The sequence below is a fragment of the Equus caballus genome, chromosome 5 (assembly GCF_041296265.1).
Source record: "Equus caballus isolate H_3958 breed thoroughbred chromosome 5, TB-T2T, whole genome shotgun sequence".
Taxonomy (NCBI): domain Eukaryota; kingdom Metazoa; phylum Chordata; class Mammalia; order Perissodactyla; family Equidae; genus Equus; species Equus caballus.
Genome location: NC_091688.1, coordinates 10,457,666 through 10,473,884, shown reverse-complemented (window position 1 = coordinate 10,473,884; position 16,219 = coordinate 10,457,666). Strand labels below are relative to the sequence as shown.

At 40.6% G+C, this 16,219-nt stretch overlaps 1 protein-coding gene across 10 annotated transcripts in view; it reads right to left on the bottom strand.

Moving 5' to 3' along the window:
- The window catches only part of RABGAP1L (RAB GTPase activating protein 1 like), a 674,786-nt gene that overhangs the window by 5,573 nt on the left and 652,994 nt on the right, over positions 1-16,219 (bottom strand). For all 10 annotated transcript variants that reach the window (XM_070266397.1, XM_005609684.4, XM_005609683.4 and 7 more), the window contains 4 exons: positions 11,070-11,174; positions 8,648-8,731; positions 5,149-5,220; positions 590-787 (listed from right to left, as the gene is read on the bottom strand). In XM_070266397.1, coding sequence (XP_070122498.1) covers positions 590-787; positions 5,149-5,220; positions 8,648-8,731; positions 11,070-11,174 — 459 coding nt within the window. The remainder of the gene's footprint in view (positions 1-589; positions 788-5,148; positions 5,221-8,647; positions 8,732-11,069; positions 11,175-16,219) is intronic.

Below are 16,219 nucleotides of genomic sequence, written 5' to 3'. Positions count from 1 at the left end.
GGTTACGGACCACTGGTGCAGTGCAGGATGGCGCCGTGGCAGGAGACAGCACTGGGTGAGGATTACTGGTGGAAAGGAAATGGGGACGGTCCGTCTGAAGCCAGGGCTGTTTTCCTAATTACGTTACCCTCCAATATGGAAAGGGATTTGGCAAAATCAGATAAAGATGAAAAGAAGCTCCAAAAGAAAGAATGTGTGTCAGCCAGTGTTCAACTGTCAGGGGAAGAATGGGGGAGGGGGTTGGCCTTCCACTTTCAGGATCAGCTGTCACAGTGACAAAGTTCAACGAGAAAGGACCTTGGCGAAAAAAATCTCAGGGTAAACTAACAATGCATACGCTTAAGTTCTCACAAGATATAATTTTAATTATCAAAATTTCATCTCAAACTATGCATTTGTTTATATCAGTGTTTAAAAATACTGACAGAAAATGCAACTATGCAGGACACATTTGTGGGCAGAAAGTGTATTCCTCATATATAGTAACATCTTAGGATTCTGAGCTAGATAGGTATATTCTAAAGTACTAGAATATCCTAGACCACGAACTGTTTATTTTTTCCCGTGGCTCTTCTGTCCAATCACCGACCTGGATTTTGCACTTGGCCTCCACCAGCTGCAGTTTGGTCTGCGCCAGCTCCAGCTCCATCTCCCGCAGCTGCTTCTTCAGTGAGTCTTTCTCATCATCCGATTCAACCCTTGGGGCCTCTCTGGTTATGGTCGCTGGTTTCAAAGTGCCCTCCTTGCTGAAAATGTCACTGCAGTGCTTACATGCCATCATTTTACCCTGAAATATCCAACAGGGATAACCAACATCAAACTGTAGTTCATCGCATAAACCACTTCCTGAAGAATATGATAGCATTTTTTAGACACTGCTTGTTCATCAAACGCAGGCCCATTTCTGAAGGTAATTATTTTTCTTGTGCTGCAACCAAAATGGGTATAGCCAACACAAAACCCAACTATCAAGACAGGTGCTCCTTTGTCTTGAAGTATCTCTAGAGACCCTGGGAATAGAAAGTATTATAGCATCTCTCTGAAATCTGTCCTAGAAATTCGTGCTCCCATCACTCTTATTAGATGCCAAGCCGTGTGCCATATGCTCTACATGCAGGATCTCACTGAATCCCAGAACTCCTGCATGATTAGGTACTCTTATCACCCCCATTTTGTAAATGAAGAAACTCAGAGGTTAAGTAACTTCCTACTGTAGACTGAGGAAGGTCATTATGCCTAACCTAAATCTACTCTTGTGACGAAGTATATATCCTTTTGTTCAGTTTTAAGCAAAGATGATCATTATTGTTCAAAGTAATAAAAGTAACTCTGCCACATGCCCAACTGCCAATCAAGCACATGGCACTGAACAACAGCAACTATTTTCAAGACAACGGTGTCGTTGTTTTCTTAAAATATCTCCAAAAATACTTTAGAGAGAAAAGATATTACAGAATATTTCCGTTCTGATGTCCTACTGTATGACAAGCTCAACATGTCCATAACCATAACTCTATGCCTCTCTTCACACACACACAAAGCAACTCTCCCCACACTTTTGTGTCACTGTGCATATCTCTACCCTTTCGGCCTGAAGACTGTGGTGTCATCTTTTCATTAGCTTCTCCTTCGCTCCACATTCAGCTGGTCATTAAATTCTCCCTCTACATGTCCAAGCTCTCACTGTCCCAGGCCGGAATCCCTCAAAGTCACCTTCTTCGCCCCCACTGATTTCTTTCTCTTCCCATTCATAATGCACTCTTCAGATTCCTGCATGAATATAATTCATTAGACACTTAAGAGATATCTTATAACTCTCTTAAGAACTTATAAGAATAATTAGCCCAGTACTGGCACAAAACAGATACACAGCAAGTATTCATTATATATTTATTGTTGACTAAATAAAATGTTAAAGTGGTGGCTTGTGATCTGCGTCTTAAATGATTAAAAGTTTACCAAGGGGCCGGCCTGGTGGTGCAGCGGTTAAGTTTGCACGCTCCACTTCCGCGGCCCAAGGTTCGCCGGTCTGGATCCTGGGTGCGGACCTACTCACCACTTATCGAGCCATGCTGTGGTGGGCATCCCACATATAAAGTAGAGGAAGATGGGCACAGATGTAAGCTCTGGGCCAATCTTCCTCAGCTGGGCAAGCAGTTTTATTAGGCTGAACCAGTTGAAGGAATAGATTAATTTCACAAGAGGAAGGAGGACCTTTCAGCAGAGAGAACACCGTGTGCAAAGTCACTGCGCTTTCAGAGAACTGCGGGGAGTCTGAGATAGCTCAAGCAGAGAGAAAGTGATGCAAGTGAGAGGTACAAAGAAGACTTCTCTATGGCCATGTCGTAAAGGTCCTTAAGTATAATGCTGATTTTATCCTATAGAAAGTTCATTCATTCACGTCATCAAATCCGGTGCTACATGTTGGAGACAGAGCAATGAGCCTCGTGAAGCTGCAGTCTGGCAGTCAGGCTGCAGTACTAAGGTGTGGCAGAGACTGCAGATTCCCACCCAACATCCATCTTTCCTTCTTCCTAAGTAACAGAATCTTAATTTTGTTTGGGTTGGAAATATGCCCAATTAAAAGGCACCCTTTCCCAGACACCCTTAAAGCTAGGTGTAGTCATGAAATTCTGATATGTAAGCAGAAATGTGGACGGAACTTAAAAAGGCTACCTAGAGAGAGCTCACCCAGTTGGAAGTGGGCCCTTGTATCCTTGCATCTCTGTCTGCCCTAAAATTCTACCAGGGAATGTGGGCGTGATGGCAGAAACTCCAGTTGACAGGTTTGACTTTTAGATGTCCTTGAGAATGGAAGCCCTTGCTGAGGATGTGGGTCACTAATAACTGATGAGCTGAGATCACTGATGAAACCAAAGATCTTTCTAGTCCTAACTTCTTTTATATGAGATAATCAACATCTTTTGTGTTTAAGGCAATGTCATTTTGGGATTCCTATATGTGGCCAATCTAATTCTAAACAGATACACAGAGTGATATAGACAAATTTATATTTGGGGATGCTCATTCTCATTATAGTGCAGAGGATTAACTAGAGGGGGGTGGTGATGGAGGAAGGTTGTTATTGGAAGCTATTGCATCATACTAAGCGAGATGGAGAGGGCGCAGCACTGCAGAAAGAGGAGTACAGTGTATAGTATAATGGTAAGTGTGTTGGCTAATACAGACTGTAGAGTCTCACTCCTTGGGTTCAAATCCTAGCACTACTGCTTATCAGCTCTCTGACCTTGAGGAATTGAACTACCTGTTTTGGTAATCATTATCATTAACAAGAAGATATAATAGTACCTACCTTCTCAGGTAGTTGTGAGGCTTAATGGGATAATACATGTAAAGCCTTGGAACAGTACAAACAGTAAGTGTTTAATAAGTGTTAGTTGTCCTTTATTCTGGCTAAAAACAAGTTCAAATTCCTCTTCCTGAACATCACGGCCTTTCGTTAGGTAACTCCTACATATCTAATAGTTTCCTCTATTCTTAATACCTCTAATCACACCAGTCTCCTTAAGGAGATCCCGAAATGATCATTCTTATTTCTGAGTCTTGACTCACACTGTTTTTCCAGAGTGTCCTTTTTAAATCGTTCTAACTGAATTCTATCCATCCTGCTTTAGTCCAACGCAGGTCTAAACTGATCTTTGGTCTGTAGTTCTTATGATTTTGCTTTCTCCACAACTCTGATGGTCAGTGTCATCCAACTCAGCCCTTGCTCGTAAGCTTTTGAACTATTTCCTAAGTGTTTCATGTGCGTATGTATGTAACTTATTCCTGTAGTAAAATTCTAGGCTCTTTGTCAGGTATAATTTCTATAAAAAACAAAAGTCTAATGGCTATGTACATAGTAGATGCTCAATAAAACTTTTATTGACTGATGAATATAAATCCTTGTTTCATTTATATTTCCACAAAGATTTTAGTTTAGGACAGTTAACCCTTTTATGCCAAGACACTTCATCAGCTGAGTTTTGGTCAGTGTGCCTTGAATGTACAAAGAATGATGAAGGCTAAGTAGGAAGGGAGGCAAAGGCAGACCAGAAAGGGCAGACAGGAACCCAAACTGTAGCAGGTTTGGGGAGGGAGACCACCAACTCTATACTCACTAATAACCTCAGACTGATGTTTTATAACATAAAAGAAGAAAAAGACACTTTTGGAATAAAAGTCAGAACAAGGTTCACATTTTCAATTCTTATGTCTCAGATTTTCAGATTATAATTTATAAAAATATATATTTATTGTGTGCCGAGTATTAAGCTAAGCACTTTACATACATTATCTTATTTAATCTTCAGAATGACCTGATGAGGCAGGTGCTGTTATCTGTATTTTACAGAATATAAAATAAAGCTTAGAGAGGTTAAATAACTTGTCCAACTTGTTAAATTATATGCTAAAGTGCCTAGAATGCATATATTTACTAGTGTTAAACCTGAATATATTCAAATAGAATTATGTCAGGTTTCTGTAACACTGGTCCCAAGAGTTGACTGTGCCACCATTGCTTCTTAAAAATACCAATCCATTTGGTTTACTGTCGTTTCTATAGAAAAAGCAATTGCTTTTTTCAGATAGTCAACATAAGTTTTACCACCAGGGGGCAGCATTTAGATAAATGCTACAGGGTTTCTTTAAAAACCTCTAAAAATTTGGTGGAAGAATCGGTTACCCAATACGTGTTTTCCAGCCAAGTTCTACACTGTCCATGGTGTTTACTGTTTGAGAGAGCAATGGGATGATCCTACTGGGTCGCAACGAACCCACATCAATTCAGCAGAGTTGACATGCAGGCTGCTGGGGGTTCCCAGGTTTTCACTTTCCAAGGCTCAGGGGCCTCTTGTGACAACGCTGAAATCCTACCTCCTTTGCTGTTACCTGCCTCTGACAGCCCATAAGATTTATGGGAACATAATCTTTCAGCTGGCAGGAAAGAAGGTCACACCCCAGTCAGAAGAGAGATACCAGTCTCCATAATTCCCAAATCCTTTAAAACAAGTGGGGCGGGTGGGTGTGATGTCCATCCAGCCTGTGGGGCATTGTCATATATTGTGATCTTTTTATCAAGTGCTCACTTGCAACTATGTGAATGTGGAAGAAACCATATCACAGAGCTCTTTCACTCTTCCTCACCTTTACCACTTCCAGCTCCTCCTTGCTGGCTGCTTGCTGTTTCTCCAGTCTGGTACTTAACTGCGAACAGATCTAAGGGAAAGAAAAGAGTTTCTTTACTAGAAAATATAAAGACTCTTGCAGCATGTGCACACAACTGTTTATCAACTCATATATTACTCTAGCATCTCTGATGCTAGAAGAAATTCTGTAAATGAGTAGCACTGCATATGCCAGTCGTTTCTGCAATGAGCAGGAGAAAGCCCAAAAGTGTTCCATGTGTAAAGCACATCTATCTTCATTAGTAGAAAAAACACACGGGGTAGATTTGATTACTTTCTCTCACCAGCCTTCGTGACAGGTTCCAGTGAATTCCTGTCCTCACTTTGGAATCTATCTATAGAATCTTTGCTGAGTATCTACTTTGTGCAAGGTACTATGCGGGAATCTGATGAAAAGAACTTTGAACCAGAAATGTCTTCTGTCTACAGCCACAGAAGAGTCTCTGTCTTCAACTACAAAAGTTTGCTTATGAAGTGGCAGAGTGATAACACAAAGTTAAAATGACCAGAAAATAATACAGACTAAAACTCTTACCAAGTGGTTTGGCAACATAGCATAAAATGAAAAGCCTGGAAGTCCAACTTTACTACCTTCTAGCATTGTGTCCTTGGGCAAATTCACTAATCTTTCTAAGCCTCAGTTTCCTCATGACTGAAAAGTGCTGTGCTGTGATAATCAATGGAAGAAAATGTATGTGAAGGGTTTAATATAGCATCTGGCTGACAGTAAGTGCTCATTAAATAAAATCTCATTATTACTGAAATAAGGTGCTAACAAGTACTAGGAACAGGTAGAAATAAATGCTTTCAAAGCCAAAAAAAAAAAAAAAAATACTGGGAAGTTCAACTCTTGTTTAACTTCAATGAAATAAGAATCTTTTATTTATTTATTTATTTTTAAAGATTTTATTTTTTTCCTTTTTCTCCCCAAAGCCCCCCGTACATAGTTGTATATTCTTTGTTGTGGGTCCTCCTAGTTGTGGCATGTGGGACGCCACCTCAGCGTGGTTTGATGAGCAGCGCCATGTCCGCGCCCAGGATTCGAACCAACGAAACACTGGGCCGCCTGCAGCGGAGCGTGCGAACTCAACCACTCGACCACGGGGCCAGCCCCAAGAATCTTTATTTTTAAAAAATTGAATAAAAAAGTTAGAGGATGTCAAATTTTAAAGTGTAATTTATACTAAAAACATAAAAGGTCTACGTCTATTACCAAAACAACATAAAAAAAATCCCAGTCTACTCCAAAATAGTTCTAGAGACCAGGGCCTGCTTGTTGAGTTCAGTCTCCAGTTTCTCCAGATTGCAGCCTGGAAACAATGAGTAGGATTGTACCGGCTGAAGTTAAAAAGAAGTGATCTTCCTAGTAATTTTGGCAAATCACATACTCTTTTAAATAAACCAAAACACTCTGAAATATAGCCAATAATAGCCAATTCCAACTAGACAATGCATTTAGATTATGTTGTTTTATGTCCTAATTATCTTCAAACAGATGGGTCCGTTGCCTTTTACATTACTTAAAGTGCTTGCCAGATAATATTCAAGAATAGTCCCAAAGATCTGACGAGTGCTGCATATGGGCCCATGGCCTAATGTGGTGATGAAAAAGCATTTGCAGTGATGCTAAGTTCCACGGCATATGATTAATGTCTACCCACCCCTTCTCCTAGTTACTCAAATTCAGAATCTCAAGAGTGCTTTCAATGTTTTCCCTTGTCTAGAAAAAATGACTGTCTTCTATGTCTCCCTCGTCTCCATTTTCATTACTATTTACTTCAGTTCGGGGCCCTCTTTTTTCTCACCTGGACTTTGCTGTTAGCCTCTTACTGGCCTGTGTCTTTGCCTGTGGATCTCTCCACTTGGTTCCACATTTCTCACTGGGATAGGGTAGTGCCAATGATATGTCCCTGTTCACGGCACTTTCTTGTTCAAACATCCCCACTACAAACGGCCTGAAACCTAAACTCCTCAGCCTATGCCTGAAGACCTTCCTTGAACTGGGCCCTGGCTCACCTTTGCTTCTCTGCTATACTCGAAACTCTTGCCAAACAAAACTATCTCTGTTCACTCTTGTACCTCCATCCCTTTGCACATGCTGTTCCCCCGTTCCACTGTTTCCATCTTCCCCTTCCCCATCTCCACATACCCAAATCTCACCGAGCCTGTGGAGCAAGCTCAAATCACCCCTTCTCCAGGAAGGGTTTCCTCACTTCCCATAAGTAATAAGTTCCCTGTCCTCTTATTTATACACAGATATTATCTCTCCATTATAAGATCAGCTTCTGGAGGAGAGAAATTGAATTAATCATCTTTTATTCCTCCAAAGTGTCAAGTGTCACATGGAGCAGGCATTAAATAAACATATGCTGATGTTCATAAAAGAGAGTCAGTCAGCTCTGAAGCCTTCTTTCTAAGAAAATCTTCCATGAAGGGGAGGAATCCTGATGGAAAGATGTTCATAATATACGAAGTGAACTAGTTCCAAAAAAAAGCAGGAACAATTTAATTACATTTTTATTTATAGAGCAACAATGCATATGCAGTATATTACAGTGATTATTTCTAGTTGACAAGATTAAGGGGCTTTTGTTTTCTTTGTGCTTTTCTGCACTTTCCTAATTTTCCACGAGGAACATAAATTTCATTTACAAGGAGAAAAACACGTTTAAAAAGAAAAAGTAAGCATCAGACTTCTAACAACTAAATGAAGCGGGAGACCCCAGGGAAATTCTTGGATAAGCAGGTGGCGTATGGTGCCTTAATTAATTCTGGAACATGGAACTTGAACAGACCATTCAGGACCTCTCAGCAGTGAGAGAAGTCCTTGCCATTACCCAGCATGACCAGCAGGGACAGGAAGACACGACTGGAGCTGGAATGAGGGCTTTCTGGGACCACGCTGGTGAGGAGGTGAGAAACATCCTCCAGGAGAGCAGCCCTCCATTAAAAGATCATTTTAACGTTCACAACAGGAAGTTTCCTGCTAGCACTGGCATGCACTGGGTAAAGCCACATGGCCATGGGGGAAAAAGAGCTCCCACCTTCTGTAGTGTGACAGCAAAGGACACACTGATCCCCTAGCTATTGCCATTTAATACAGTCACTAAATGTTAGTCCTCGGCAAAGAGGTAGATATCACTAGTGTGGTTTACTGGCAATCAGCTTCTGAGAAGGGCAGAGACAGGGTCCCAATGGTAACAACAAGGGTTCCTCTTTCTCTAAAACTACCAAACACCATGAACAACCAACAGACTGTTCTGCTCAATTAAACCTTGCACATCGTCAGCAAACATGTCCACTACTGCCCATTTCAGATGAGAAAGTAAGCCATCAAATCTAATGAATGCAATGCAGTCATTGTTCTGGACACTCGAAAAACAAAAATGTCTTTTTCCCAAAGAAAAACAACAGAAATAATTACTTTTACAGCAACAAAAACCACAGTGGCACATTACCTGTTTATACTCGGCAATGATAGCTGTCGTCTTCTTTATTTCATATTCCGCCTTCTCTAGCTGTTTCCTGAAGACTTCTTTCAGCTAGAAAGAGTGAGAATGAGAACATCAAGATTCAGTCAAAATCTTACTAAATTGCCACAAACATCTATATTCAAGTCTGCCTGAGCCACAGTCAACAAGGTTAACACGATAACTACATAAATTTTCCTTACTAAAGTTGCATCTTGATCATTTGAAAACCTAATCATCTCCAGAGACACAGAAATCTTACCTTCTTTCATGTAATATATAAGACATATGAGCAATCCTATTATAAAATTGCTTACGCTCACAACTTGCTTTATGAATATATTGTTAAATAAGCGTCAAATCAGAAGCTATCTTTATCCTTATGAGGGTCTAAAACAAACACCCAGGTAACATTGCATGTATTCTTGATGCTATAAAGTAATTACTGAAAGAACATTCAGGCCTTCCTCCTCACAGTCCCCCACAATCAATGCTGCTGCCTCTCTGGAGGGAGGAACATGGGGTTTTGGAACTGGAGTCAGAAAAGGATGGAGGAAGATAAGAATTGAGGCAAGGGATTCGGGAACTAAGGAAACGTTTAGAAGAAGCTAAAGTGACACATAATGCGACTTGTGACAGTCACAGAAATACTAAATTATGAATGCTAAACTTAAAACCACAGTTATTTTTGTAGCCCAGCAGCTCTAGAATTCTAGGTATAGTGGAAGGGTAAGGAAATGAAAAAGCTCAGCTGCCACCAGATAAAAAGGAAAAAAATTCAATTCTTCCAAGTTGTTGACCAAACAGATAAAAAACAATTCTGGTTAATCTTTAAGTACTTAGTCAGAAAAAAACAGATGAATTCTGCATTGCACATCTCAAATCATAAATGGGATATACTCTTTACTTGCAAATTCACAAATTATTGCAATTTGTAATTGGACTTACCTTTAGAAGATTTCTAAATTTCTTTATAGTTGGTAAATTCTAAAATTCTAAAAGCAATTTCTAGGTTATACTGATTCAAATCTAGTTGTTCCTATTAGCCTCTATTCTCTATCTTGCATAAGTTAAGGACAGAAACCATAGTTGTTCCTATTAGCCTCTATTCTCTATCTTGCATAAGTTAAGGACAGAAACCATACCCTTCTCCCCATCTGCAATAAGGCCCCATTGCTTTGAACTTTGAGGCTTTGAACAAGTGTTCATCTCTCTAAGCCACAGCTTCCTCATCTGACAAATGAGGAGAATAATCTGGATCTCACAAGAGTACTATAACAATGAAAACAGGACACACACACACACATACACACACGAAGGGAAGAAACATGGATTAAATACATTTGCTAATAGCTTCATTCTTTATGTAAAGTACTGAAGTGGGCCTAAAAAAGGCAGGAGGTAAAGGGAAAAACAGAACCCATCAAAAGGCCTAGATCAAACTGGATAATCAGCCCCTGAAAAATTTTGAGAACATAAAAAAAATCTTGGTCCATAGTAATTGTTCAAGACTCATTTCATCATTTTCAAAAAAAAAAAAAAACAACCCCAAAACATGGAAGACTTTTTATAAACAATACATCCCTTCATGAGTAACTTTACCAGAACTTTTTCTGGTTGCTTGGATGTAGGTTTTTGAAATGCTTTGCGGTCTGTTTTACATTTAGCATTATCCATGTCTCAGAATAAAACTCATTAAAATAAACGAGTTAATCCTAACTGGCTGGGACGGACAGGGATGGAGAACACGGTGAAACACTCTGCTCTTCCTTAGGGAAGTGGGAAGCTCTGACTCCTGGGGCAAGAGGCCCCTCCTATGACCTATCTGGATCCTTTGCAAAGGTGGTGTCTTCCGGTGATTGGCCTCGCAACTCACCTGAAGATGGTAAAGTGCTAACTTCAAGGCCGATTCCTAAAGGGTTTCTTTTCACTCCCCCAGGGAATAAGGTTCCGCCAGGAACACTGGTGCTCCCTCTTCTAAGGCGTGAATCAGGAAAATTAAGCGTGACTGACTGAGGCAACTCCCAGCAGAGATCTCTGCAGGCCTTCAGGTTAACAATCCTCATAAACTACTTCAGAGAAGTCAATTATCTTGGAGATACAACACGAAATTTGCAGATTTGTCAGAGCTCTTGGATCATGATTCCAAGTTACTAAACTTAGAGAAAACTTAACACTCTTGCTAGACATCTCAGTAAAGGCAAATTCCTAAAAGCTGTTCAAGGGTGGAAATGTGCCTCCTCTTCTAACACCCTTCAAAAGAAATGTCGAGCCTCGATGCTACTCACATGCACTGTTTCAACAGTGCTCTTGATCTAAAATAAATTTAATGTTACTTCTTGTTTATAGTATTAATCAACTCCACATACCAACATCCCCGTGTAAAGGGAAGCCGGCCCACGCCTTTTACCTGAGCAGTCTCTTCCTCTTGCTTCCTCTTCTCTTCTTCAGTCTCCACCAGCTTCTGTTTGGTCAAGAGGAGCTCCTTATTCAACACGTCTGCCTTGTCTTCTGCCTGCAAATCAGAGCGCATCACAGTCACACAGAAGGTGAAGAAAGTCTGTGTACTTTCTCCAGTCTCCACTGATTCTTCTTCCAACATTGCTGCAAGCCATTCTTTCCCCTCCGAGCTCACCCAGAGGGTGGCTGCTGTCACTGAGTGCAAGTGAAATATTATCATATTTCTGGCTCATATTATCTCTGATCCTCATGAGAATAATTATTTCAGATAATGACAGTGAGGTTTGGAGAGATCAAATGACCTGACTGGGACACACCTCTAATGTCACAGCCATGATCTGGATTCAGATTTTGAATGGCATCAAAGCCCATGCTCTTGCTCAATGCTTTATTTATTTATTTTTATTGGGGTCACATTGGTTTATAATATTATATCAATTTCAGGTGTACATTATTATATTTCTGCTTCTATATAGACCATATCGTGTTTACCACCAAAAGTCTAGCTTCCATCCATCACTGTATACATGTGCCCCTTTACCCCTTTCGTCCTTCCATCACTCCCTTCCCCTCTGGTAACTACCAATCTATTTTCTGTATCTATGTGTTTGTTTTTGTTGTCTCCATGCTTGTCACAACAGCACTCACTCTGAGACTGTGTGGATGGATTGCGTGAGGGGTGGAGCCTCACAGAGAAGCTTCTAGCTGGAGAAGCAAGGGAGTGGATTCAGAGAGGATGAGCCGACGGGCTGATCCATGGATAACAGTTAAGTGAGAAAATTCAAAGACCAGCTCAGGTAAACTGGCCCATCAGGCTACTCACACAGGACAGTGAGTCTAGTCAGGAGAAATTAAGACCAAAAACCCATGACAGCGATAGCCCTGAAGGAAACTGATGTAGAGACCAGGAATCCAGACGGAAAAGACAATTTTTCTAGAATGGCCAAGAAAAGCTCAGAGACCATACTCTGGTCTTGGATACAGAGCCAAAATTAACTACGAAAGCACTGTGTGTCTATTTAACTTCGTAAACAAGTGTCTATTTTACACTTTAGGGCACTTACTTCACCCTTTAGGTCTCAGCTCAAGTTTACATCTGCTGGGAAGCGTGGCCTGAACCCCGTCCCACACACCCTCATCTCAATCAGTTCCTCTGTTTAACTCTCTCATATTTCCCTTGACAGTACTTAAAGTACAATCTGTAGTAACAAATTACATGTGTGATTTATGTTTCTTGCCCACTAGACTTTAAGCTCTGGGAGGCAGGAACTGTTTCTCTTTTGCTCGTCACCATATCCCCAGCACCTAGCCCAGTACCAGGTCCAGAGCAGGTACTCCACAGTATGTGATGCACGAACGCATGTGGCTCTCTAAGGCACTGCAGAAGTGGACTGTGTGGAGTGGACGTGGCAGAGGGCCACTGGATGAGTTCAGCAGAGAAAACCACAGACGTAGAGGAGAGGCAGCTATTTGAAGAAGCTACCCCTGGCTGACAGCAGTGAAACGTTATCCAAGTCATCACGCAAACTGGCCAGGTGGCCTCTGTCTGTGTTTTGCCATATCTCCCACGTGTCCAGATGGCCAGCAGCACAGTCTGCTCTGTCCTGGCAGAGGAACTGCATTGCAGCCTCTCTGTTCGCACTGCCTTACGGTTCCTGACACCCCATATCCCAGTGGTTATAGCTCTGTTTTCAGTTGATCTGGAACTGTTGGGTAGTTAAAGTGAAAAGGTCCCTTTTAAAGACTCTAAAATTTGTTCTGATACATTAGATTTTAGGGGGGAAATCGATACAGCAAAAGAATATCCTAAAATTAGAGGTGGGCCTCAAAAAATGCAACATTTACGTTGCAAGCTAAGTTTTCATAAATTATAAGATGCCTGGTGTTAAGTATGGAAATTGGGGATCCTAGAGCTCACGCCAGACGACTGAGGTTCCCCACCAAGCAGGACGACCCTCTGCAGAGTCTCTGACGGAGGGTCACAGAGTGGCGAACCAAGGGCAGCTGTGCTGATCACTGTAGTGTTCTTGAAACTCTAACCAAACCCACCTCCCTGCCACTGCAGCCCCCTGTTCAAGGCCTACCCTGGCATATCCGGGTGGCAGCCCTGCCAATAAAGGAGCCTGCAATGTAACCTCCCCTTACAGTACCCTCAGAAACCTCCATTTGGTGAAGAGAAGAGCCCCTTTAGAATATACATCACGACACTCTGAAATAAGTGTTTTCTAAGTTAGGCTTCTTAGAGAGAGATACACCCAAAATTTTAGCCTTTTGTAAACTTCTGAATAGTCAATGCTATCCTGACATTCAGTAACAAGTTTCTTAAATTCTGCAGTGTATCTAGACATTTTATTGTTTAGGAAATGTCTGTGAGGAAAGGTAAAATAAAAAAGTACTTCTCTGAGGAAATTTTTAATAAACATCTAAATATTTATGATGAGAAGACCTATTATTTTTATTTACACATTTCTGCTGCACATTCTTCACTAGGCCAAGGCGAGGCAAGCTCCCTCTATCTCTGCTGTTATCAGATCTGACATCTGCAGAAACTGCTGTGGCTCCTTCACGGGAGGAGTTCCAGAGTTTTCCAAGGAGCTTCAGCCAAAGTTTCTCCTCCATGTGATACAGTGAAATGGGAGTGATTCTTCTGCTCACCACAACAGGACCAGATCTGAAACAACTTGGTTCTCCCTCTAAAAATGGTCTTCTGGGTCTTTGTATAGCCAACCTCTATACCTCACTTAAGTAGAAATCATCTTTGATGTCAAATGAATCTCTAGGAACGTAACAATAAAGACAGATACTCAAATTCTATCTTTGAACCCAAATTATAAAACCTTCACCACGATTTGATAAGACTGAGTGAACCACTGTCATTCTAGTCTTCTAATCACTTACCAACATCTTATAATACCTTACTGATGCTGCAACTTCTAATTCCTATTGAATGCTTCTCTGACATTTACATGAGAGAAACAAGCACCGCGATGTGTGATTTAATCATGAACTGACCTATAACCTGATCAAAAGGCTCAGCTCTAACATCATGGATGAGGACATTCCAGAAAGAACTAGCCAAGCCAGTTGTTCAATTTAAAACAAAAGAATCTGCCACATACTACATGTAGCTTCTGGTCCCACACAGAACTTGCTGTGGTTAGAAGGGAGGTAGGCACAGGCTTCAGTGGGAAAGTACTGGTTGTGTTTCTTCCTTCTGTTCCATGGGAACAAGAAAGGACAGGAAGGGCCTGAAAGCAGGTAGCAACAGAAACTGAAATGGAGATGTTGTATCTTTTTTCATTTCTAATCACTGAGAAGTCCTTATTTAAGGAGTCTGAGGGAGGGCGAGTTGTTAAAAGAGATGGGTCTGTCAGAGAGAAAACTTAAGAGACTTTGATGCCCAGGAAGCCTGAAGCCAGCACCAAAATGACAGGGTAAGGAATATTTTTTAAAAGTACCTAACTGCATAAAATTATTGTTTGTTTTCTTCACATATTGTCTCAAATACAATCTGCTTTCAGGTTTGTTTAATGTTTGCCAAAGTTCTGCTATTTTAATTAAAAGATCTGATTTTGATAAAATAGGAATGGAAAAGTACTGGGCACACTAGGCGAAGGCAGGCAAACCAGCACTTCCACTGGCAGGCTAACGCCCGTCACCGAGCCCAAAGGGCAAGACAGCGAAACTGCAGGGCCAGCGTTTTGATGTGCAAATAAGCCCCACTCAGGCAGAAAGTGCAAAATCAGATGTTAGGAGGATGAAATAGCATGAATTGCATGAAATAGCAATTTTTATTCTTTCTTCTCCATAATAGGCTTCAAAAGGCAGGGGCCAGGTCTTATTTACTTTTTAAAAAAGAGACAGAGAGGTAGGAAGGGAGGAAATAAGAGAGAGAAGGAATAAAAGAAAGAATGAAGGAATCTTTTCTTCAGGGACTAATTTAGCATCCACATGAGGTAGCCAGAGACTCAAAAATACATTATCTCAGGAGTACCCTTGGAGCAGTCATTCCAGACTGACCCACTAAATGGATTTTCTTGGTGGTGAAACAATTTTTTTAAATAATATATTTTTGGGGGCTGGCCCTGTGGCCAAGTGGTTAAGTTTGTGTGCTCCGCTGCAGGCAGTCCAGGGTTTCGTTGGTTCGAAGCCTGGGCGCGGACATGCCACTGCTCATCAAACCACGCTGAGGCAGCGTCCCACATGCCACAACTAGAAGGACCCGCAACGAAGAATATACAACTATGTACTGGGGGGCTTTGGGGAGAAAAAAGGAAAAAAAGAAAATCTTTATTAAAAAAATAATAATAATAAAAAATAATATATTTTCGCTGATTATTAAAAAGCTATAATGCACATTATTACTTAACCAAGGGTAGTTATTAAAAGTCTTCTTATAAAAGATAAATAATTGAAAAAATTAAAAGTATAAAGATGAATATAAAAATTAGATTTATACTTATCACCCAGAGACATCTAGTAGTAACATTTTGATGTATTTCCTGGTGGCTTTTTTCCTGTGGAGGTATAGTCTAGCCTCCCTTCCTACATGATGGCCCTAGGCCAGCCATATCCCTTGCAGCTTAGACACAAACATTATATACAGATAAACTTACTGTTTAAAAAAATTATTATATCATTATCTTCCCTTTGTTTTTAAAAACTATTCCAAAAGGACATTTTACAGTACACTTTCATTCTCCCCTTCTATTGGACACATACATCACATTTCTATTTTTTAGTACACTGCAGTAAACAACCTTGTATATATATTTTTGACCAAATCTCTATTTTTTTAGGATAGCTTTCCAAGTCAGACAATATATATGTCAGTTTTCTCATTTATAAAATGGAGGATTAAAATAATACCTGCTTAATGGAGTCATTAGGAAGATTAAATGAGATAAAGCTTAAAAATTGCTAAATATTGTGCTTGGTGTATAGTAGGTACTCAGCAAATGTTTAATTTTATTTTTTAGACCTCTTAAAGGCTTGATATATATTACCGAATACGTTTCCCACAGAACTTTCAATTTACAACCCTTCCAGCTTATTTCACTGCATCCCTACCAAGTCCAACTGCTTAAAACTTTTTCATTT